Source organism: Ctenopharyngodon idella, chromosome 21, assembly GCF_019924925.1.
Source record: "Ctenopharyngodon idella isolate HZGC_01 chromosome 21, HZGC01, whole genome shotgun sequence".
NCBI classification, from domain to species: Eukaryota; Metazoa; Chordata; class Actinopteri; order Cypriniformes; family Xenocyprididae; genus Ctenopharyngodon; species Ctenopharyngodon idella.
In genome coordinates, this window is record NC_067240.1 from 20,149,521 (window position 1) to 20,174,327 (window position 24,807).

General features: G+C 42.3%; 2 protein-coding genes across 2 annotated transcripts; both read right to left on the bottom strand.

The window, feature by feature from the left end:
- Nucleotides 1-3,979: 3,979 nt before the first annotated feature.
- LOC127503371 (olfactory receptor 146-like) lies at nucleotides 3,980-4,921 on the bottom strand. The gene has a single exon (XM_051877062.1). It carries the CDS (start codon nucleotides 4,919-4,921, stop codon nucleotides 3,980-3,982), a length of 942 nt encoding a protein of 313 aa, XP_051733022.1.
- Nucleotides 4,922-20,561: 15,640 nt separating this feature from the next.
- LOC127503367 (olfactory receptor 146-like) lies at nucleotides 20,562-21,615 on the bottom strand. The gene is made up of 2 exons (XM_051877058.1): nucleotides 21,598-21,615; nucleotides 20,562-21,509 (listed from the first exon to the last, which is right to left on the bottom strand). The coding sequence occupies exons 1-2, from the start codon at nucleotides 21,613-21,615 to the stop codon at nucleotides 20,562-20,564; spliced, it is 966 nt and encodes a 321-aa protein (XP_051733018.1).
- Between the last annotated feature and the right edge of the window lie 3,192 nt (nucleotides 21,616-24,807).

The following is a 24,807-nucleotide window of genomic DNA, read 5'->3' on the forward strand; positions in this document are numbered from 1 at the left end:
AAACACCCTGCAATAAAGCAATAAAACTCATCTAGAGAGAAGCTCTCAACAAAATGCATAGGACACCGCCTTGCCCAAACTTCTCACCGATGGCCTCACTCATCCTCACCCCCTACTCCCTTCCTTTCCCCCTGACTCAAGTCACTGAAAGTTCTCTAAGAATGCGGATGCACTATGTATGATGTATCTTGTGAATCTATTGTTTTTTCACTTTCATGTTTGGTATCATTTTAAATGTCTCAGTGTGATTGGTAAAGTGGTCTCAATTTCACAGCAGTCACTTGTATTATGAGAAAGATGGAAAACTTATGAGAATTCTGTTCTGCTTTTTGGGTGTTGTCGTTTTAAGATATCTAATAACCCACTCCTTTCCCCCCTAAACAGGTGTTGGTGTAGTAAATATTTACAATCCTTTTGTTCTGGTCTGGGTATGTAAGGGAAGGTGGCAGAGCAGCCATTTGGGACATTCTGCAGCCAGAACCCCATGCAGTGATGGGTGAATTATTAGAAATATTCATCCACCACTGTATGTATGTATTCTGTATGTATGAATACTGTATGTATTCTTACTCTTGGAGTCATCTTTGAGCAATTAATGTTATGTATTTATTATTTCTGAATTGGCTTCTAATTGTTTAATTGTGTAATTGGCATGATACATTTTTACCTGACAAATAAATGTCATTCTTGATTTATTCTGCATTTATTCTTAAATCATTATTTCTAGTAGTTTATTGCGAGTTTGGTATTACCGCAAATCAGTGTCCAGATTAGATTATACGAGAAGACTCAATGAATGGAGCATGGGGCACATCATTTGAGACCTTTTCGATTTCTGATTATCACTGCCTTAGTAAGTTGCAGTTTTCATAAATATACAAAACTATGCTTTTTTGTTACGAGTGAGCAGAGTGCAACCAACTTAAAAATAGACATTTACCCTGCATTCTCTGTCTAAAATCAGAACTGGTGTGTTTGTGATCGAGAGAAGTACATAATCATAAATTTCCTCTGTGATACCAAGTCCATAACGAATGAATAATTGAAAATAGAAGATAATCAGAATAATCAAATATCTAAATTAATACATGACCAACAATTAATTGCTTAATTAGTAACACGATCTAAGAGTAATAATCATTTGAAATTGGAGTCAGATTAAACGAGCAGCTAAAGTAAAATTGAAACTAAATTCTAAAAATTAAGTGAACTTCACAGGGGCGCTAAAAAGACATAGATGCATTATATCTTCGCCCATGCTGTCGGAATCCGTTTTTGAGCTGGCAGGTGGTTCTTACAATACCTTTACATGGTATAAACTACTGCCGGTGGAAAATAACTACCCTGCTAAACAGCTGGCACGGTTCATGTTGAATTAGAGTACAGGACTGCTCCAAACCCTAGTGAGCTGCATACCTAGCCACCATTTCAAAACATCATAAGAAAACTTCTGTCCTGAACCATACAGGAGCAAAATTATGCTACCTTCTAACATACCTCATTTTAGCCAAATACAAAGGCAGCATCGCTTGTATCCTTCACAAATAAGGCAATCCCAGAATGCACTGCGACAATTGAAACAAATGATCCAATATGACTGACAATGCTGCATGTACACATTTCATTCAATACAAAGATAAAATACAGCTCTATACACTTAAAGGTGAAAATTATTAAAGGGTTAGTTCACCCAAAAATGAAAAAAAAAAAATCTCATCAATTACTTATGTCGTTCCAAACCTGTGACGGCTGTTTCACACCGCAAGCGTGAGTGGCACATATTTTTTTCAGCGTGCATGTTAACCAATGAGTGCATTCACACCGGGAGCAGGAGCAGCGTGTGAGCATCAAGCAGGAGCGTTGCGTGAGCAGCAGTTAAGCAGAGTTTTCAGCGCTGAGTCGATTTTTGCTGCGCTGTTGATGCTCAATTAAAGTGAAAGCACACTTTTGATGGACAAAATAAATATTTTTTGTTTGAACAGGAATTGGAGTATGTCAGAAAAGAAAATGAAGAATCAAAAATAGCTATAGAAAGATTTACCCATTTAAACTTGTTTTTAATTATTCAGTTTGGGTGAAAGTATGGTGTATTACAAAAAAAACAAAAAACAAAGTAAACTAGCCAGAAAATATGATATATAAACATTACTTTAGTTATTACACATAGAGGTATATAGGCTCACACTACCCAAATCAAACCTGAGTTTGCGGTCTTTTTTTTTTTCTGCCGAGTTTGCTGTCTTGTAAACTTGTTAGTTAACTTTTTAGTGGCTGGCTCTCAGAGAGGCCTGTTAAGGCCTGCTGCCCGAAACTAGCTGCTAAGGCCGGCAGCCTGATAGCAAATAGGCTAGCTAGCTGTCCAAAGCCTACACCTTGGGCTTGCCCACAGGGAGGCCTGCTGTCTTCCAGAGCGGCCTGCTAAGGCCAACAAGCTGAAAACAAGCAACAGCCGGATGCCAGATGCCCATACTGCTGGGGACTCAACCTCAAAGAGGCCTGCTAAGGCCTGCCATCTGAAGCAAGTCCACTTCTAAGTGGCTAAACATTCTAAAAATACCCGCGCAAAAGGAAGCTCGCTCACAGAGAGGCCTCTTAAGGCCTACTCATTTAAAAGCAAAGCATTGCTAGCTGAGCTTTCACATACCAAAGTGCTGGGGATTCACTCACAGGGAGGCCTGTTAAGGCCAGCTTCCTGGAGCGTGTCTTGTTGCTACAACATCCACACTAATAGGGCTGACCACAGGGCCCAAATATTACTTTTCCATATATATATATATAAGAATTACCAATAATAAATACAAATTTTGAATGCCCAAAAAACTCCTACACATGGAACCGAGGTCTAGAGAAAATACATTAGTATTTTAAAAGCTTTAAAAGACCTGAGCGCAGTGCCACCTGCGGCGGCGACCTACCACCATGGAAAACCGTGGAGTCTGCCACCCTAAAGCCTGAAAGGATTTTCACTATCAAAGCTAATGGCAGATCAGTCTGCCCAGAGTTGGAGGGCTTTGGCCGGAGAGAAACCGATCGCTAAGCCGATCGCGTGGTCTCTCTCCTAACACGCTGCCATGGCAACTGTAACCTGCCAGCACCGCGTTCCACTACCTCTAACAACTCAGCATACGTGGGGCAGGGTGGCTGAGAGGATTCAGTAATATCACCCTCTCTATCCTCCTCAGCCATCTCCTGCTCGGCTGGAAGAGCACTGGCCATTGGACCTGAGGCTGCAGATGAGCTCGCATCCTCTCCCAGCAGCACTGCCTCGTCAAACAAATCAGTCCCTGAAGACGAAAAAAGGATGACATGTTACTTGGGTCGCATTGTTATTATGTCATGGGCTGTCGCCAGTCAATATGACATTGCCGAGATTGGATATGTGTTTCAGACACCGGTTCCCACGGAGGCGGTTTCCCTAGCGTGTTTACACAGCGTCGAGTTCCCTTTCGAAAGGGAAACACAATAGGACAAAGAAGCAAATTAAATAGTGCTTTATTTTTTCAGATATGTCTAGCTTATTCAAGTAAGAAATAATAAACTGAATAAAGTCATCACATATAAAAACAAAACTGCATACTCTTTACAGTTTTTGTAGAGTTGGCACTAAAATTCACATCATGCATAATCATAAACAATAATTAGTTCAAACTACTCAAGCTAATTTTACAGATTTGAAGCAGACAATATCTAATTTTAACAGAACATGTTTCATCAATGACAAAAATCATTCACATATAATGTTTCTTTCTGCAACAGTCGTCATATCTTCACCACATTTGTGTCAGATCATCTTTAGACCAGGCTGATTAAAAGTTATAAAAAGCATTATAAAAGATAAGAAAAGATCCTGATTATTTTGTGGAGGAAAAAGTATGGGCAAAATCATTTTCACAGTAGCACTTTTACAATATTATTGATATTCTTATTTTCATGCAGAGAAAATTACATTTTATAATGGATTTTTTTCTTTATAATTAATTTACTTTAGATTAACTTTATTTCTGTACCAAAGTTTTACAAACTTTTGTCTTATTTCTTTGGTTTGTAAACCATATACTAAAGGATTTAGTCCTGGTGGTACTGTATGAAACATTATACTAGCTAGTTTCCTGTTTTCAGAGTATTCTGGAAAGCGATGGAGAAAAACTATAGTGGCACAAGAAACAAACATGATTATATAAACAGCTATATGAGTGCTACATGTTTTTATGGCTTTGCTGTTGAGTGCTTTGTTTTTGCTGGTTATGCATACAGTAGCAATCTTGGTATATGTTATAAATACAGACCCAAGTGAGAAGGTAAAGACAATCACAGTATAAATTATTCCAAACACATTATTAATGACTACATTTTCACAGGACAGTTTAAACAGTGAGGCATTGTCACAGAAAGGGTTTTCAATTTTAGATCTGCAGCGAGACAGGCGTATAGTGAGACCTAACATAACAGACACAATGAATACTGACAGCCCCCAGGCAGATACTGATAGTTTAACTACCATTTTGTTGGTCATTATTGCTGAGTATCGCAATGGATTGCATATAGCCACATATCTGTCAAAGGCCATGATCATCAGCACATAGTGGCTTGCTGCTGCAAATATGTGTACAAAATATGCTTGAACAACACACTCCACATATGTCATGTAGCGCTCTGAGGCTTCCCTTAAAATATCCTGCAGCAAGCGTGGCAACATGACAGTGGTCCCTAGTATATCATTCACTGGCAGGTTACAGAACAGAAAATGCATAGGATGATGTAGATTCTTCTCAGTTGAAATCAGGATTATAAGTCCAATGTTACATCCCATTGCAAATACATAAACCAAGAGAAGCAGGATGAAAATAGGATAGGAAGACTGAGGTGTAACTTTCAGTCCCTCCACGAGGAGAATGCTGTTTGTGAACGTCAGGTTGTCCATTGGTTGCTCTATACAAAACCTGCAAACAGTAACAAACAGACCTGTCATCATCATTAATAGCATAAATTGCTACATTATACTATGAGGATTATACAAAAAATATGTTGACATGTATTGTTGTAAACAGTAAAATCTAATTATAACATCACATTTGATGGCATTTTCTGAGCTTGATTTCCATATGAAAGTCTATATATTGTTTGTAAATCACACACATTACTTTCTGTCTGATCAGTTTTCATGGTCTATATAAAATGTCATCCCTTTAAAAACAGAATCAATCACTACATAGTAAATTGAAAATCAAAGAGCCTGCAGTCTTTTGTTGCTATAAAGTAATACAAAGATAGTTGATTATTTTTATGGATTGCTTCAAGTTGTCAAGTTAACTAATTAATTAGCAGTCAATTATGCCAGTATTTAGGGTTACAGAAATATTGACTTACTTTTCTTGAAGAATCTCTACGAGCCTTTGCCTTTAAATATGTGGTTCAAAGATGTATGTGATGCTGTCATCACCCAAGAGGGGAATGACATGGCCAACTGGTTGCCATGAACACAGCCACTGAAACTGTTATTATTTTGTTATGTTGAAACGGCCAACGGCCCTTACTCTAGTTACCTGTAGGGGTCATGTGTGGGTCTTTTTTTTCTTTTTTTTTCAAGGGTTCAAAGTTTGGATTGTTAGCGTAGTTCAGTTTACTCTTGCAGGTAGATCTGTAACTACACCGAAAATCAATCTTTCTCTTATAAGACTTGTGGGTATTATGCTCAAGTTTCTGGAGATGTATATGTTTTGGGAATTAAAGTCAACGTGAATTAAAAATGTGAGGATCTGTGTTAATTTATGACTGTGTATTTCTGATGTTGGGCTGCAACAACTAATCGATATAATGTAGGGGCAGACACAAGCAACCCACACATCACTGATCCATAATTCACACATAAGTCACACATCACCGACACACACACATGTATTTTTGATACGTCCCCTTTAAGAGTTAGAGAGTTTTGTTGATGCGTGGTTATGATGCAGAAAGTTAGTAAAATAAAATACGACTGTTCTGGTCTCATGCAGCAATCTGACACTCATGCGAGGTTGGCTCACCGCTCGAGGCAGCCAATCAAGGCAAAATACACACTTATGGGAAACGGCTAGTACCACTATGCTTCAATGGACAACGTTTTGCATTTGTGTTAGCAGGAGTTCAAGTTAGCAGATGTGAGTAGGACCCTCCTGGGTGCAGACTTCCTGTGCACTAATGGACTGTTGGTTGATGTCAAAAACTGTCAAAAACAATTTACATCTGAGTTGTGGATGGAGGTGGCTCGAATCCTAGGTGTGCAGCTTCATCATACTACGGCCTTTCACCCACGGGCCAATGGGCTGCTTTCATTGCTCTCTCAAAACTGCACTGAGGGCCAGTCTGACAGATGGATTGAATGGCTACCCTGGGTCCTCCTGGGCCTGCGAACGGATCCCAAAGAGGATCTACAAACTTCCTCAGCAGAGTTGGTGTATGGTCAGAGTTGGTGTCCCGGGAGATTTCATTCCAGACAACATAAGGTCCTGGAGTCTATCTCCTGAACGCTCTGCCCTCCTGTACAGAATCAATACTTTCAAACCCATTCCTACCTCTCAGCATGGACTGACGGTAACTTGGATGCCCGAAAGACCTCTCTGTGGCTGAGTTTGTTTTCATCCATCATGACGTTCACCGACATTCTTTGTGGCCCCCGTACGATGGCCCGTTTTGAGTTCTGGAGGCTGGAGTCAAAACTTTCCTGGTCAACATCGGGGGCCGTCCAGAACGAGTCACTGTTGATCGACTTAAAACAGCTCATGGAGAACTGGGTCAGCCGATGGGTAGCGCGCAGGCTCCTAGGAGGGGTCGTCCAGCCACCAACAAGGGGACAGACCCCAGAGAGAAATCTCAGACTGCTAAAGAGGTTCAACCTGCTGTAGACTCAAGTCACTGCACGCGTTCAGGTAGACAAGTTCGAGCTCCAAGCAAGCTGATGTGAAAATATTCATCACTGAATTTCATCATAGATTAAATGGGTCTGTGCTCTGTGCATGGAAAACCTAATGTCATTTCATTTTTAAAAAGCAAATGAGGATATTTTAATGAAAACTGAGATTTCTGTTGCTCAGTTTAAAGTACCCAAAACCAAAACTTTCATGCTTCAAAAAGTTCGTAAAGACAGTGTAAATGTAATTCATAATCTAACAATTTAAACCAAGTCTTCTGAAGAGACATGCTTATTTCATATGATGAATGCTCAACACAACGCTTTAATCCAAAATAAACAAATAACAAAACTAAAGAAAAGAGGCAGCCCATCATGGATGACTGCTGCTTAAACTAAAACAAAATAACAACATAAAGTCCACTCGCATCACCGACCTCATGCCGTTTCCATGGCTCTTGGCCCCACCCTGCTTGCCCAGTGTAGTGACACTAGGGGTCACACTTGGGAGCCCCAAACATGTCTGATACCGCAGAAAATGCCAATGAGAATTGGTGAATGGAATTTGCATGCCATCCCCTGGATATACGGGTATAAAAGTGTGCATCGAGTCATTCAGATTTGTTCTTTGGAGAGAAGAACATGTGTCTGTGATTCTCTTTTCATTCACCTCTGCTCAGAAGCTTAATTGGATTCCTACGGCACATTTCAATGGTTCTCTCTCCCATGCGAGAAACAGAGTTTCTAATTCGGTGCTCTTGGATGAGGATAGGTTGTCAATTGCAGCATTGGAGGGTGAGTTTTTGCCTCTGACATGGAAGACTCACCTGGGCCCCACGAACAGGTGGTTGCACAGACTGAGACTGACGCTGAGATTGCTACTGTGCTTGCCAGGGCTACCGCAAGTATTGGGCTTGAGTGGATTCCTCCTGAGCACTTGTGATTAGATTACTGATTTCTGGGCTTAGAGCACCACACACAGCCATGTTCCCCCAGGTTCTTTCTTTTTAGAGGTGCACAAGGAGCTGTCAGAGTCGTGGGAAGTACCGTACCAAGGAACCATCCGAGATTCTTGTCCAAAGCATGTATGTTCATGTCATCTATGATTGCAAGAGCTTACAGCGCTGCCTGGACAGGCTGCCTCTGCTCTTCATGCCACGGATATGCATGAGGGTAGTCCTAGCGCTGATGCAGAAACTGTGCTTGGTGACCAATTTAACCCTAGGTGCATTGAAGGTTATGGGGCAGGCATTGGTCGGGCAATGTCCACCCTGGTGGTCCAGGAGCGCTGTCCAGGAGCGCTACCCATGGCTTAACTTTGCAGGGATGGATGATGTTGAGAAAGCACGCTTTCTCAGTACCTCATCTTCAAAAAGGGGCCTATTTAGAGAGACCGTAGAAGACTTTTTCCAGCAGCAACTTTGAGAGAAACAGACGGACGTGAAAAAAATCACAGTGCGACCTGGCCACGATGCGACCTAAAGAGCAGGCCACTGAGGTCCCACACCCTCTGGACCTGGCCGCTATCAAGGTCTTTCCCCAGTGAAGCCGCCTACTCGTCATCCAGCTCTGAGAACCTCAAATGGGCTTCAAAGTGTTCATGATGGGTGAGACAGTCAAATTTGGAAGCAAGTCTATCGCCTCCTTGCACAACTGCAACTCATTCAGGACCTCCGGAGCAAGGTAAGTGTCCATACGGAAACAATGCCAGCTCTGCCCCACTACGGCGCACCCACAATGGATAGGTCGAAAGAACTGTTGTTCCTTGGTGTCCCTCAGGCAGGCGCAACTAGTGCTTCCAACCCTGTTTGTGCTGACTCATTAGAACAATCCGACTTTATCCACCTAGGTTCGACGGCATCCTTTTTTCCTCAATGTGAGGTGAAGATGCTTCCATCCTGTGCACAAAGGTCACAGTCCTTCTACAAAGGACGTGATAGAGCCAGTTTTCTCCAACCAAAATGAGTAGAAATTGCTTCCCTCCATCATAACAGAGATAGGTGGTGGGTTTTTTTCACATGCTTTCTCTGTCAAGTTTGGTTCGTAGCAATAGACCTGAAAGACTCTTATTTCTCATTTCTCCCTCGGTACAAACTATTCCTGCAGTTTACCTTTGCCAAACATTCTCTGAATAAAGGTACTTAATGAACATCCTTGCAAAAGACTCTGAATCTGGATATAATGGATTTTAATACATGAAACTACGAATACATACAACTAAATCTAAGCAAAGAATATATATATACAGGATAACGAAAGTAAAGAAAGAAGAGAGAGAGAAGATAAAAGAATGCCAAAACTTACAAACAGTTCCTTGAGAGCCAGAAAAGAATTACAATCACCTTATTAAGAGCATATAGGCTTAACACATCTAAAGATCAATAAAAACTTTACTGGCATGAAATTTGGGTGCTGACTTACAGATGGATGCATGTATGAAATTCAGTGTGTGCGTAGGCTTGAGTTCGTTGGCTTCTTCTGAACTGAGGTAACTTGAATGCATGTTTTGACGGAAAGTTGGTGGTCTCAAAGAGAAGATAAGAGCGCGATGGGAGCGCAATGAGATCGACGAGAGACGAAGACGGCGAGACGAAGATGAGAGAAGATGAGAAGACGAAGAGAAGACTATAGAGCAGGCGTGTTGTTGTCTTTTAAGGACAAATCAATCTACACCATCCTTGGGTAAACTGACCAATCCCGAGGGTGTATTTTGAGTGGGAGAGAGTTCTTTTGTTTCCCTTTTACAATCTAATTTGCATGTTTATAGTGGTATCCGATTAGTACAGTTTTACCCCAAAGTATAGTAAAAAACACATAATGCATTTTACCATAACATAATATACACTGTTAATTAAAGCATCCCGAGAGGATTAAATCAAGACCAAATATGATAGGGTGGGAAGACATTAAAAGACCACATATAGTTACATAGTTAGCATTTAAACTCATCCTAAAATAACAAAAAATCATAACTAGGCTAATTACAACATGGGGACATGCATACACACAGGGATACATCATATAACACTCCGGAATAGTTTACTTATGAGTTAAATTGAGGGAATTTCAGTATGTGTGTGTGTGTGTGTCATGCGTATATGTGTGTGTTATGTGAAATGGGTCTTCCACAATGCTTGTTGCCACATGATCCTTGTGTGCCTGGCATGGGGACTTCTCTGAGCTCTTTGAGGTCCCTTTTTGGAGCCACGAGGCTGTGAGAATGTTCCTGCTTAGGATCTACCAAGGCAATATACCCTGACACCAGGGTAATTTGGTGCAGACAGGCCGGAGCCAGGATTGTGATTTATATGAAGAGGTCAAACATCCATAAGCTTTTCTGAGGCTTATAATTGATTTGATAACCTTGATCCAGTTCAGACATTACACACTGTTTCGTTTCATCTGCCTAGTGGGAATCCCAAAAGAGATTCTCACTGATCATGGCACGGTGTTTATGTCACGAACATTACTCAAACTTTACTAGTTGTTGGGCATTAAATCGATTCGATGTTGGATGTCCTGAGAGAAACTTGGAAGGATGGACCTTCAGATAGCCGAAATGAAATTCAGTATGTGCTGGACCTGAGAACAAAACTCTTTGGGGTGGCTCTCGATGGAGAATTTGTTACAGGCCCAGGACATACAGAGCCAGCTGTACAACAGGGGAACCAGAGTATGTGAATTTGCACCAGGAGATAAAGTACTTATATTACTTCCTAGGTCTAACTCTAAATCACTCGCCAAGTGGAAAGGACCATTTGAGGTCACACAGTGAGTTGAGAGGAAGATCTTGGGCCAGAATGAACACCAAAGTTCAATCTCTCGCTCTGGCCCCCGGAGGAGATCACCTCTCGCCCTTGCAGCTCACTGATGTAGCTAGGTTACAAGCAGAATTTCCCAGACATGTTCTCGCTCCTGCCTGGTCGAACCAATCTCATTTAGCACCATATTGAGACCCAGCCGGGTGTGGTGGTGCGCAGCCGGCTGTATCGTTTACCTGAACACAAAAAAGGTGGTTCAGACTGAACTAGAGGCGATGCAAGACAAAAATGGATGGCTATGTACAATTCTGTGTGGATTATTGCAAGGTGAATGTTGTGTTGAAATTTGATGCATATCCAATGCCGCAGGTTGAAGAATTGCTTGATCGGCTTGGTACAGCTCGATTTTATTCAACACTGGATTTAATGAAAGAGTATTGGCAGATCCCCTTATCGCCTATATCCAAAAAAAAAAAAAAAAAAACAGCCTTCACAACACCGTTTAGATTGTACCAATTTGTCACACTTCCTTTCGGGTTGTTCGGAGCACTGGCCACTTTTCAGTGTCTCATTGACAAGATTCTCTGGCTGCATGCTGCATACGCCGCTGCCTATCTGGATGATATTATCATAGTAATGACTGGCAGCATCATATGGAGCATCTGCATGCTGTTCTGAGAGCGCTGAGAGTGGCTGGACTAACGTGGGACTTCCACGTGGGTCATGGACAGCAATCATGGACCCCAAATTAGTAAGACAACAGCAGTTGCAACCTGCCTGAGACCAAAGATCAAAAAGGAGGTGAGGCAGTTCCTGGGGCTGGTGAAATATTACAGAAGGTTTGTGCTTAATTTTTTGGACCTCACCAGCCCGCTGACTGACCTCACTATAAAGGAAGCACCGGGTCCGCATTACAATCCTTTAAATTCAAGGTGGTCCACAGGCTGGGGGCGCAGATGGTTGTGGCTGACTTCCTTTCCAGGAATTGGGTTCTGGGAAAAGCAACTGGGAAACAGGAGGCCACTGGAGAGGGACTGACTGAGGACTCGTGAGTGTTTAGCGAATACTCTGGAGAGCTGCCATTGTGATTGATTCATTTTGGAACTGAGTTTGCTTGAAGTGCTGTGTGCGCAACTTAAGGTCCTGCAAATGTTATGGGAATGTAGTGTAGAGACCTAGAGGGAATGTCCTAAAGTAATGGTCCCCTAAACATTCCCAGAACATCCTGAATGTTCCCTGAAGGTCCGCCAAATAACGTCCCCCAACCCTTTAAAGAACTTCAAATCATGACCGTCTCGGAACGTTTTGGGAACATTACTAGGCAACGTCCTTCACACCAGCGGGGACGTTCTGAGAACATTCTGGGAACATAAAATTTCTAGCGGGTGAAGCTGTGTTTGAAATGGCATACTACCATGCAACTCCTACTATATTGCAGTATGCAATGTGTATACTTTGAATAGTATGTGAATTTTCTGTATGCATGGAATTTCCAGATTACTACATTTGCTGAAATCTGATGTATGCATATGAGAACACTGCATGAGATACTGTTTCCCACAATGCAAAGCACTCCACATGACGTTTCATCTTTGTGAAGAGTGCGGCATAAGAGAAGTAGATTGCACACATTTTATGTTTTTTTTTCTCTTGATGTTAGAGGTGGATTTGCCACTTCAAAATCATCTATGTAGAGGTTAAGAGATTCTATTCGATAACCTGCAAAAAAATGAGAATTTCTGAATAATTTTGAATAATTAGGATATACAGAGAATATTGATCATCTCCATCTATTTTGTGCTCAACAGGCATGGCAACAGGCATGGCAACAGGCATGACAACTCCTTCATTTGTACAGTGTAACAGCACACTGCTGTCAGTAACTGCTCTGTCACAACCGTGCTGTCTACCTATGTATTTTGCTATTTAACAGTTACTCAAATAATAAATTAAGTTAATTTAACTGTTGGATAATATCTTTTATTGCAAATCGTCTCAGGTTATGCATGTAACCATGTTTCCCTGAGAACAGAGAATGAGACGCTGTGTCAGAGCGCTAGGGGAACCGCCTCCGCGGGATCCAGTGTCTGAAGCACATATCTAATCTCGGCAATATCATATTAACCAACGACAGCCCATGACATCACTACGGTGCGACCTGTAAGTATATAAGGGGCGCCAAGATAACATGTCATCCACTTATCATCTGAAGGGACTGTATGCAAGTGGGCCCCGATGCGTCTCGTTCCCTGTTCTCAGGGAACCATGGTTACATGCGTAACCTGAGACGTTCCCTTTAGAAAGGGAACTTGCGCTGCGTCAGAGCGCTAGGGGAACGATATACCCACACCGCCATGCTGAGGGGAGTGCATGCCAACATATGGCAGTGACAACTGTTAGAATCAAGCAATTTTAAGTGAAACACCAGACCCACTCTCCCTATGGGTCACAAATGAGCTGTCACTCCCTGCGGTCAAAGCCCAAGCTCTAAGCTTCAAAGAATGCTCCCATATGTTGCACATAGCGGCCTGCCAAGGCCGCTCCAAGGCCTGGGACCAACAGCTTCAACAGAAGGGATCCCTTTTAGAGAGTGTGGCTAGGGGGCTAAAGGAACCCCAGCCAGTCACTTCTCAGGGAAACTACGTCACCCCGAATACCAACAGGGAGGCTGATCTGGTTTTCTAGCTATACTAGTAAGCTACTCTGCCAACAACCTGTCTGTTTCTACAGAAACAGAGTCTCCGGATACATAAGTCTCATGAAGAGACATCCAGAAAGATGGATTGCAAGAAGCAGTCAGTAGACTGACTCAGACTGGATCTCAGAGATGGGCATCCTGAAGGGCAGGACTCAGCAAAGTGCTATTGACTCTTGCCAGCGAGGGGAGTTGATCTGCTCGATCTTAGCATCTACAAAGCACCTATGTTTCAAGGCGCTGAGGAGGCTGTGCACTCTAAAGGGGCCCTTCATGAGGGGAGTGCTCACAGCCAAAGGGCTGATCTAACTGGGAAGCCTCGATAGAAGCCTTCGACCTCTGACCAGACTTAGGGAGCTAAATACTCAAACCTATCCTCAAAGTGTGAGGTGACCAATCAAAGATGACTGGAAGAAAGTCTTTGTTCTATCTTGTCACCCTATTTGCATGTTTATGTTGGTCTGGAGAATTTGTGCAGTTTTATACAAAAGAATGGTAAAACTATTCTGATGCATTTTATCATAGCATACTATACACCATTAATTATGAAATGAAAAGAGGATTCTTTTGATACCCAGAAAGTTGGGAATTTAAAGGCATTCAAACAGTAAAACATACACCTGGATATGGGCATTTGAAGTTACCCTGACATAACTAAAGAATCATAATTAGGTCAATATAAAATAAGGACATACATAAAACACAGGGAAAATACTATATACTTTCAGAGAGCTCCAGACACCATCTCTACTAAGGTCGTTCATGGGAGTCGAGGTGATAACGAACCTTTGAAGAGAACTGGTTTTGCGACTCTTTGGAGCCGATGACTTAGTTTGAACAACAGGAGAGAAAATGAAGGATTTTATGATGCTTGAAGCATTTTGATCACGTCCATTCATTACATATGAGTCAAAAGCTCGACCTGTTAGGTCAACCAGGCTATAGGCAATAGAAAGCCAGGCCAGCTACACGTAGTAAACTGCAGTCTCAGGGGAGCCCGAAAGAGCAACCACCTGACAACAAGACCTTGCTGACCAATACCCAGCTGCTGGGAACTCGCGTCAGGGAGGCCACTAGTGGCCAACTACCTGATATCGAGTCTAAACTGGCTAAGAAATACCCGCACTGTGGTGAATTTCACCTTCAGTAGGGCCGAACACCTTGATTGCAAAATTTCACTGGTTGAAGTGACCATTGCTAGCCACCATGCACCCACTTGCTAGGGGCTGGCTGTCAGGGAGGCCTGCTAAGGCCAACTACCTTTTAGCTAGCTGTCTAAGGCCTGCAACACTGGGGCTCGCCCACAGGAAGGCCTGCTAACATTCAGGGAGGCCTGCTGAGGCCAGCTACCTGATAGCAATATTAGCTAGCTATCCAGGGCCTGTAACACTGGAGCTCGCCCACAAGGAGGCCTGCTAATTCTCAGAGAGGTCTGTTATGGCCAGCAACCGAGAACAAGCGTTCACTAGCAGCCAGATACCCACACTGCGTCATCAGAAAAGCCTGCTAAGGCCTACTATCTGTAGCAAAACTATGCACACCTAACAGAAAAAAACCTATTACTGCTGGGGACTAGCCTCCAGGACGGCCTATTAGGGCCAAGTGCCTGGTAGCCAGTTCTAGTGGCTAGATACAGCACCCACACTGTTGGGGCTCGCCTTCAGAAAGGCCTGCTAAGGCCATCCATCTGATAGCAAGTCATTGCTAGCTATTACCAGAACACAACCAGATGGGAACTCGCTCGCAGGGAGGCCTGCTAAGGCCACAACCCAAGGCAAGTCTTGCTGCTAAAAGTATCCACACTATTGGGGACTCGCTTGCAAAGAGGCCTGCTAAGGCTTACTTATCCAGTAGCAAGTCACCGCTAGCTGCTAAAAGCCCCCCAAAAAGTTGGGGATTCACCCACAGGGAGGCCACCAAGGCCTGCTACCTGACAGCAAACTACTGCTAGCTGTCACAAACTCAAAGTGCTGGGGACTTGTTGCTACAACATCCACATTAATGGGGCTCATCACAGAGAGGTCTGCTAAGGCTTACTATCTGAAAAAAAATTATAACAGCTACCAGAAACACATTTACTGGGGCTGCTCACAGGGAGGCCTGCTAAGGCCAGCTACCTCACAGTGCACGTGCTGGCTGCTAAGAGCCCAACATGGTGGGGAGTCACACTAGAGGGAGGCCTGCTACCTTATAGCAAGTCTTGTAGCAGAGATAAACTGTTTAAACAGCGCCTAAACCTGGGACCTATCACATTGCCGACAAGCAGTGTACTCAATAAAAGCACCTTTTACCCTTTAAGCAAGGGGAGTACAAACATACGCCAACATGCCCTGGAGGAGGCCCATCTAGGCCCACTACTCCAGCTGAACACGGGTGTCAGCTCGTGGCGATGCGTGGGCTACAAGGGAGCATATTATAAGCGAAGCACTCATATAACACCTTGTTTTACAAGGGAGTACTATCCGCCTGACCCTGAGGAACTACAGGGTGGAGACCAACCACAAAAATTCTATCATGACAGAAATGATATCTGTTTCCAGCCCAAGGGGAATGGAGCTTTTCAAAGAACAGCCACCCATAATCTACCCAATGCTTGAACGTTAGTTCAGCGGGCTTCACCAGAATCTAGTGATGGCCTAACGTTAGCTCAGCTTAAGAAATGCGGGACGCCTACCAAAAAGCATTTACTATTCACAAATAGAAGGAGGAGGGAACCGTCTATTCTGCCTATACACCAACCTACATCCTTTTTTTTTTAGAAAAAAGGAAATGAGGGGTCAGAGGCAGGAATGTTTAGCAGACCGCCTTAAATATCCCTAGCGCTAGCCTAGGCCAGCTGTCTGGGCGGCCCTGGTGAGGCAAACAAAGCATAGATCTACCTGGCGCTACTCAGAGCAGCAGCCTCTACAGAACAATTCTCAACAGAGAGGAGGCATAATCACTCCACTAAAAACCATACCATTAAAGCCTTAGCTACCCTAATTACAATTAGGAAGAGTGGCGCTAACAAGGTAACAAATATCAGACAGCCCCGTGGACCGGCGCTACACATTTAATCTATCTGAAGTCAAATTGCTCATCTCTATGCAGAAAACAGCCCTCCAAATAAATAAGAGACAAACTACTCTTTCCTAAGGTGGCTACCAAAGCGGCCTGCAGAGGGCCAGCCTGCAACACAGCAGCGGCCCTTCTTATTCTCTAAAAAATCATTCTAGTCAACCTAAGGGGACTTCAGGGCCCTAGGAAATGCTTAAAATAAAAAAAAAATATTTTTCTATTTTCAACTAAATGCCCACACATATCATACACAGGGAACAGCGGTCTATAAAGAAAATACATTAGTATTTTAGATACAGTTCCACCTGCGGCCACAGGGTGGCGACCTCCACCATGGAAACTTGGTGTTTTCCACCCTTACAAACCTGAAAGGGTCTTCTCACTATCAAGCCAACGGAAGACCATCAGAGTTATATTATTCATCATTGGCCCAGCCACAGGCCTGATGTAAGAAGCTCCTGGGCTAAAGAAGAACGGATTTCAGAATTTCAGAGGACGAGAGTGGTGCATAGAGGAGAAAGGCCTTTTCTTTCCTGCTGCCGCATATGCCCTACCTTTTAAACGTGATGTAACTTTAAGTGATTTAGATGGCAGGGTTGGAGCCTTCAGTGTCAATGTCCTACCAGACACGAGATAGTTTGCGAACGTCTTGTCTATCTGAGGCAACGACACATAACCACGCTCCTCCAATCCCTCGACATCAGTGAAATTAGCCCGCTGATTTTGATGGATTTGAGTTGAGTATAGGTTTTTCCATGCCTCCTCGACCTCAGTATGCAGGTCAGAAAGGAATGGAAGAACTGGAGGATTATGGTCAGAGAGAAACTGATCGTCAAGCTGACCGTGAGCGGTCTCTCTCCTAACGCGCTGCTATGGCAACTCCAATCTACCAGCTGCTCGCTCCATAACCTCCAGTAATTCAGCAAATGTGGGGCAGGGTAGCTGAGAGGATTCAGGAAACTCACCCTCTCTATCCTCCTCAGCCATCTCCTGCTCGGCTGGAAGAGCACTTGCTGTTGGACCTGAGGATGCAGATGAACACGCATCCTCTCCCAGCAGCTCTGTCTCGCAAGCCGCCAAACCGCTTGAAAGGTCCACGCCCGTTTCGAACTGTTCAGCGACCTCCATCTGAGAACCCCATGACCTAAGTCTCTGCTCTGCCTTAGCACGATCGGGACCAGAGCCACCGAGTCCAGATGCTGAACTCTCTTCCCTTGAGAAGAGAGTCAGACGAGAACGGAGCGTTCTCAAAAGAAAACGCTCACAATTTGCACAGGAAGCCCCCTCGATAACTTCCCGTGCGTGCTCTTCCCCCAGACAGAGAACGCACAGCTTGTGTGTGTCATCTGGTCTCAGATAACGTGGACACGGATCCATACACTTAGTAAACCTTTTTGACTTGTCTGTGCGTTTCATAATTGCCCGGTAGTGCTTCATACAAAACAGTTCATGAAGACGAAAAGAGGATGACATGTTATCTTGGCGCCCCTTATATACAGTATCTCACAAAAGTAAGTACACCCCGCACATTTTTGTAAATATTTTATTATATCTTTTCATGTGACAACACTGAAGAAATGATACTTTGCTACAATGTAAAGTAGTGAGTGTACAGCTTGTATAACAGTGTAAATTTGCTGTCCCCTCAAAATAACTCAACACACAGCCATTAATGTCTAAACCGCTGGCCACAAAAGTGAGTACACCCCCAAGTGAAAATGTCCAAATTGGGCCCAAAGTGTCAATATTTTGTGTGGCCACCATTATTTTCCAGCACTGCCTTTACCCTCTTGGGCATGAAGTTCACCAGAGCTTCACAGGTTGCCACTGGAGTCCTCTTCCACTCCTCCATGACGACATCACGGAGCTGGTGGATGTTAGACACCTTGCGCTCCTCCACCTTCCGTTTGAGGATGCCCCACAGATGCTCAATAGGGTTTAGGTACCCTCAGCTTCTTTAGCAAGGCAGTGGTTGTCTGGGAGGTGTGTTTGGGGTCGTTATCATGTTGGAATACTGCCCTGTGGCCCAGTCTCCAAAGGGAGGGGATCATATTCTGCTTCAGTATGTCACAGTACATGTTGGCATTCATGGTTCCCTCAATGAACTGTAGCTCCCCAGTGCCGACAGCACTCATGCAGCCCCAGACCATGACACTCCCACCACCATGCTTGACTGTAGGCAAGACTCCTTGTTTTTGTACTCCTCACCTGGTTGCCGCCACACATGCTTGACACCATCTGAACCAAATAAGTTTATCTTGGTCTCATCAGACCACAGGACATGGTTCCAGTAATCCATGTCCTTAGTCTGCTTGTCTTCAGCAAACTGTTTGCGGGCTTTCTTGTTTGCAGGCTTTCTGAGCACGTGCACTCAAGTTCTTTGGTCGACCATGGCGAGGCCTGTTCTGAGTGGAACCTGTCCTGTTAAACCACTGTATGGCAATCTTCTTATAGCCTACGCCATCTTTATGTAGAGCAACAATTCTTTTTTTCAGATCCTCAGAGAGGGTGCCATGAGGTGCCATGTTGAACTTCCAGTGACCAGTATGAGAGAGTGAGAGAGATAACACCAAATTTAACACACCTGCTCCCCATTCACACCTGAAACCTTGTAACACTAACGAGTCACATGACACCGGGGAGAGAAAATGGCTAATTGGGCCCAATTTGGACATTCTTACTTAGGGGTGTACTCACTTTTGTGGCCAGCGGTTTAGGCATTAATGGCTGTGTTTTGAGTTATTTTGAGGGGACAGCAAATTTACACTGTTATACAAGCTGTACACTCACTACTTTACATTGTAGCAAAGTGTAATTTCTTCAGTGTTGTCACATGAAAAGATATAATAAAATATTTACAAAAATGTGAGGAGTGTACTCACTTCTGTGAGATACTGTACTTACGGGTTGCACCGCTATGATGTCATGGGTGCAACCCCATCCCCTAGCGCTCTGATGCAGCGTGAGTTCCCTTTCGAAAGGGAACAGAAATATGCAAGATTGTCTGCATTTTCAGAAAAAAAGTGATGCCAAATTGTGTTTCGATTTTAGTTTTGTCATCCAAATTGCCTTGTTCCTCTGCCATATTACATTCAAAGTTGTTTATATGCAAGGAAGTGGTGGTGTTTTGAATCTCAGAATGCCTTATTTTTTGCACTGCTTGCAGATTACCATAATTATCATAAGCATGCTTACTATTTTCATCATGAACGGCTTGAATGTATTATAGCGCTCATAGTTTTTAATATGCTGTGCCAAGTTAAGAAGAGTTATTTTAAAAGAACCCATCTCAAGATGCAGTGACCTGTTCCAACCTTTTGTCGTTGGAGTGGATTGCACTCTCTCTAGTTTTCAAAATTAAAGATAGCCTCCCTTCTTACACATCCCATCCCAACCCCAACCCCGTCCCCATCCCCATTTCAATACAACAGTAAACCTAGTATAAGTAAAAATATACAATTACACAAACAAGTGAAAAATAAGCAATGAAATAAGAAATATGCAAATTACGAGCATTAGAACAAATAAACACAATAGAACAAAGCAGCAAATTAAATAGTGCTTTAATTTTTTCATATATGTCTAGCCTATTCAAGTAAGAAATAATAAGTCATCGAATATAAAACAGAGACTGCACACTCTTTACTGTATAAACTGAATATGATACAAAAGATACTAGGTCAAGGGAAATGAGTGATTTTTGTGATTTTCATGCTCTCCTATATGATGAGTGCTGCTGAAAACTATTCCAAAACAAACACAAAAATTTGATGTTTTTTGTAGAGTTGGCACTAAAATTCACATCATGCATAATCATAAACAATCATTTGTTCAAACTACTCAATCTGATTTTACAGATATGAAGCAGACAATAACTAATTTTAACAGAACATGTTTCATCAACAACAAAAATCGTTCACATATAATGTGTCTTTCTGCATCATCTTTAGACCAGGCTAATTAAAAGTTATAAAAAAAAAAACATTATAAAAGTTGTAAAAGTGTTCAGAATTATTGATCATGATTATTTTCTGGGAAATAAGTATGGGCAAAATCATTTTCACAGTAGCACTTATACAATATTATTGATATTCTTATTTTCATGCAGAGAAAACTACATTTTATAATAGTTTTTTTTTTTTTCTTTATAATTAATTTATTTTAGATTAACTTTATTTCTGTACCAAAGTTTTACAAACTTTTGTCTTATTTCTTTGGTTTGTAAACCATATACTATAGGATTTAGTCCTGGTGGTACTATATGGAACATTATACCAGCTAGTTTCCTGTTTTCAGAGTATTCTGGAAAGCGATGGAGAAAAACCATAATGGCACAAGAAACAAACATGATTATATAAACAGCTATATGAGTGCTACATGTTTTTATGGCTTTGCTGTTGAGTGCTTTGTTTTTGCTGGTTATGCATACAGTAGCAATCTTGGTATATGTTATAAACACAAACCCAAGTGAGACGATAAAGACAATCAAAGTACAAATTATTCCAAACACATTATTAATGACTACATTTTCACAGGACAGTTTAAACAGTGAGGCATTGTCACAGAAAGGGTTTTCGATTTTAGATCTGCATCGAGACAGACGTATAGTCAGACCTAACATAATAGACACAAAGAATATTGACAGCCCCCAGGCTGATACTGATAGTTTAAATACCATTTTACTGGTCATTATAGCTGAGTATTGCAATGGATTGCATATAGCCACATATCTGTCAAAGGCCATAATCATCAGCACATAGTGGCTTGCTGCTGCAAATGTGTGTACAAAATATGCTTGAACAACACACTCCACATATGTCATGTAGCGCTCTGAGGCTTCCCTTAAAATGTCCCGCAGCAAGGGTGGCAACATGACAGTGGTCCCTAGTATATCATTCACTGGTAGATTACAGAACAGAAAATGCATAGGATGATGTAGATTCTTCTCAGTTGAGATCAGGATTATAAGTCCAATGTTACATCCCATTGCAAATACATAAACCAAGAGAAGCAGGATGAAAATAGGATAGGAAGACTGAGGTGTAACTTTCAGTCCCTCCATGAGGAGAATGCTGTTTGTGAATGTCAAGTTGTCCATTGGTTGCTCTAAACAAAACCTGCAAACAGTAACAAACAGACATGTCATCGTCATTAATACCATATATTGGTACATTGTACTATAAGGATTATACAAAAAAATATGTTGACATGTTGTAAACAGTAAAATTTAATGATAACATTACATTTTCTGATCTTGATTTCCATATGTAAGTCTATGTTTTGTTTGTAAATCATCAGTTTTCATGGTCTATATTAAATGTCATCTCTTTGAAACACAGAATCGATCAGTTACACAATCACTACGTAGTAAATTGAAAATCAAAGAGCCTGCAGTCTGTTGTTGCTATAAAGTAATACAAAGATAGTTGATTATTTTTTACATATTTCTTCAAGTTGTCAAGTTAACTAATTAATTAGAAGTATTTAGGGTTACAGAAATATTGACTTACTTTTCTTGAAGAATCTTTACAAGCCTTTGCCTTTAAATATGTGGTTCAGAGATGTATGTGATGCTGTCATCACCCAAGAGGAGAATGACATGGCCAACTGGTTGCCATGAACACAGCCACTGAAACTGTAATTGTATTAATATGTTGAAACGGCCCTTGCTCTAGTTACCTGTAGGGATCATGTGTCTTTTTTTCTTTTTTTTGTTATAATTCATTTTTTTTCAAGGGTTCAAAGTTTGGATTGTTAGCGTAGTTCAGTTCACTCTTACTGGTATGTCCGTAACTACACCTTATGGGTCCGAAAATTATCTTTCTCTTCTCAGAATTGTGGGTATTATGCTCAAGTTTCTGGAAATGTATATGTTCTGGGAATTATCATCAATGTGAATTCAAAATGTGAGGAGATAGATATATATATATATATATCAGTGGCGTGTGGCCCATATAAGCTGCGAATGCTCTGCATACCCAAGCCATTCGTGGACTAGCTAATTAATATTAATGCTATAAATTACTTTAAATTCCTTTGTTTGAGGTATACCATAAAGCTTACATGATTAAATGTTTGTAATGCGTATGCAACTGTCCGTCATATATTTATTTGCGAAAACACGGTAATTTTCTTGAAATATGCCAGTAACGGAGACTTCCAGGTGAGCTGATCTTCCAGCAGCTTTGGCGCTTACGCTCTGTTGTTATGTATCGTCATCACTGTAACGCATTCTCATTGGTTTGCTGGCCTATGCAGGATTTAGTACTGGGGGTAAGCTGTGCGCGAATCACTCGCCCAAAAGGAAAATGTGCTGCTGCTGCCAGATCTCGATCTCCGAAAATCACATTGTATTGGATACAAAACTAACTAGACTATCAAATTAAAAAGTCATAACTGAAACTGTTTTCATAGTATTTTATTTTATCCATAAGGAAATTTATTTTTATGAAAACTTATAGGCTAAAATGTTAAAGACAGATTGTAAGCAGACAGACCTACTGTAACTATCCGAGTTTGGAGTCGATGGTCTTCGTTTGTTAATTCCACCAATTTGAATTATTTCAACATATTTTTTTTAAAAGAATACATATATTTTTATTTATTTATATTGGGTTTAATTATATATATATATATATATATATATATATATTCTTAGTGTTTATTTGTTTAGATCTGAGACTTGTCTTAAGTCGACACGCCATACCATTTAAAGGTGACGTAGGCTATATAGTTACTGCTGCACCAGTGCCACCTGGAGGAATCACAAAAATACAGCATATTTTGCAAATGTGCGTCGTGTCCAACCCAAACAACACAATCACAGCTCTTGCAGGTGATTATGAAGGCAGGTTTATACTACTTACAATAAAAGGTCCAACATATTCGAAATGAAAGCTTTAGCGTAGGTTCTACCAGGAAGATTCTAATGCCACGTCATTCATTCATACTCATAGGTCTGGCCAATCACTGCTTTACACCTGATCTAAAGGACGCGTACTTCCACATTTCCATCCTTCCTCAACACAGGAAGTTCCTGAGGTTCGCTTTTGGGGGCAAAGCGTACCAGTATCAGGTTCTTCCATTCGGCCTAGCTCTGGCTCCACTGCGACTGCAGGGCATTTGTGTATTGAACTACATAGATGACTGGCTTATTCTGGCTCAGTCAGAGAAGATAGTGGTTTGATATCGAAATGTCGCTCTCAACCACATGAAAAAACATGGCTTTAAGGCTCAATTCAAAGAAAACTGTGCTCGTTTCAGCTCAGAAGACCATTTTGTTAGGAGTAGTTTGGGACTTAACATCGATGCAGGCATGTTTTTCCCCTGCTCGTATCGAGTCAATTCTAGTAGCCGTAAACAAGTTAAAGCTAGGCCAATCCATCACTGTGAAACAGTTTCAGAGACTGTTGAGGCTCATGGCAGCAACGTCCAATGTGATACCTTTTGGCCTGCTTTACATGAGACCCTTGCACTGGTGGCTCAGGACCAAAGGGTTTTCCCCAAGGGGCAAGCTATTTCGCATGATCGAGGTCACACGGCGATGCCTTTGTGCCTTGGACGTGTGAAAGAATCGCTGGTTCCTGTCCCAAGGCCCAGTGTTGGGAGCTCCTTGTCGTTTCTTGGTGCTAATGATGGATGCTTCCCTCACGGGTTGGGGAGCGATCCTGTGCAGTTGCTCAACACAAGGTCTGTGGAGGGCCCATCATCTCACTTGGCACATAAATTGTTTAGAAATGATGGCAGTGTTTTTAGCATTAAAAAACTTCCTCCCACACCTCAGGGGCCACCATGTTCTAGTTTGCTCAGACAATACATCGGTGGTTGCCTATATAAATCATCAGGGGGGTATGCGGTCGCATCTGCATTACAAACTGGCACACCAGATCCTCTTGTGGTCCCAGGGAAAGCTTCTCTCTCTAAGGGCTATGTATATCTCTGGGTTGATGAATCAGGGGGCAGACGTCCTGTCAAGGCAAGGGCTGAGGCCCGGGGAATGGAGACTTCGCCCCGAGGTGGTGAAGTTTCTATGGGAGAAGTTCGGTCAGGCGGAAGTGGATCTCTTTGCGTCTTGAGAGACGACTCACTGTCCGCTCTGGTTTTCCCTTACACAGCCAGCCCCACTGGGGTTGGATGCTATGGTTCAGACGTGGCCGAGGCTACGTCTGTATGCTTTTCCCTCGATCGCTCTGTTCCCAGGAGTTTTGGAAAGGGTTTGCCGGGACGGGGTCAGTTTGCTACTAATAGCCCTGTTCTGGCTGGGCCGAATTTGGCTCTCGGACTTGATATCTCTCCTCGACGGCTCTCCCCTGGAGATTCCGATCAGGAGGGACCTTCTTTCTCAGGCGATGGGATCAATTCTTCACCCACACCCAGAAGTGTGAAAACTGGGCTTGGCCTCT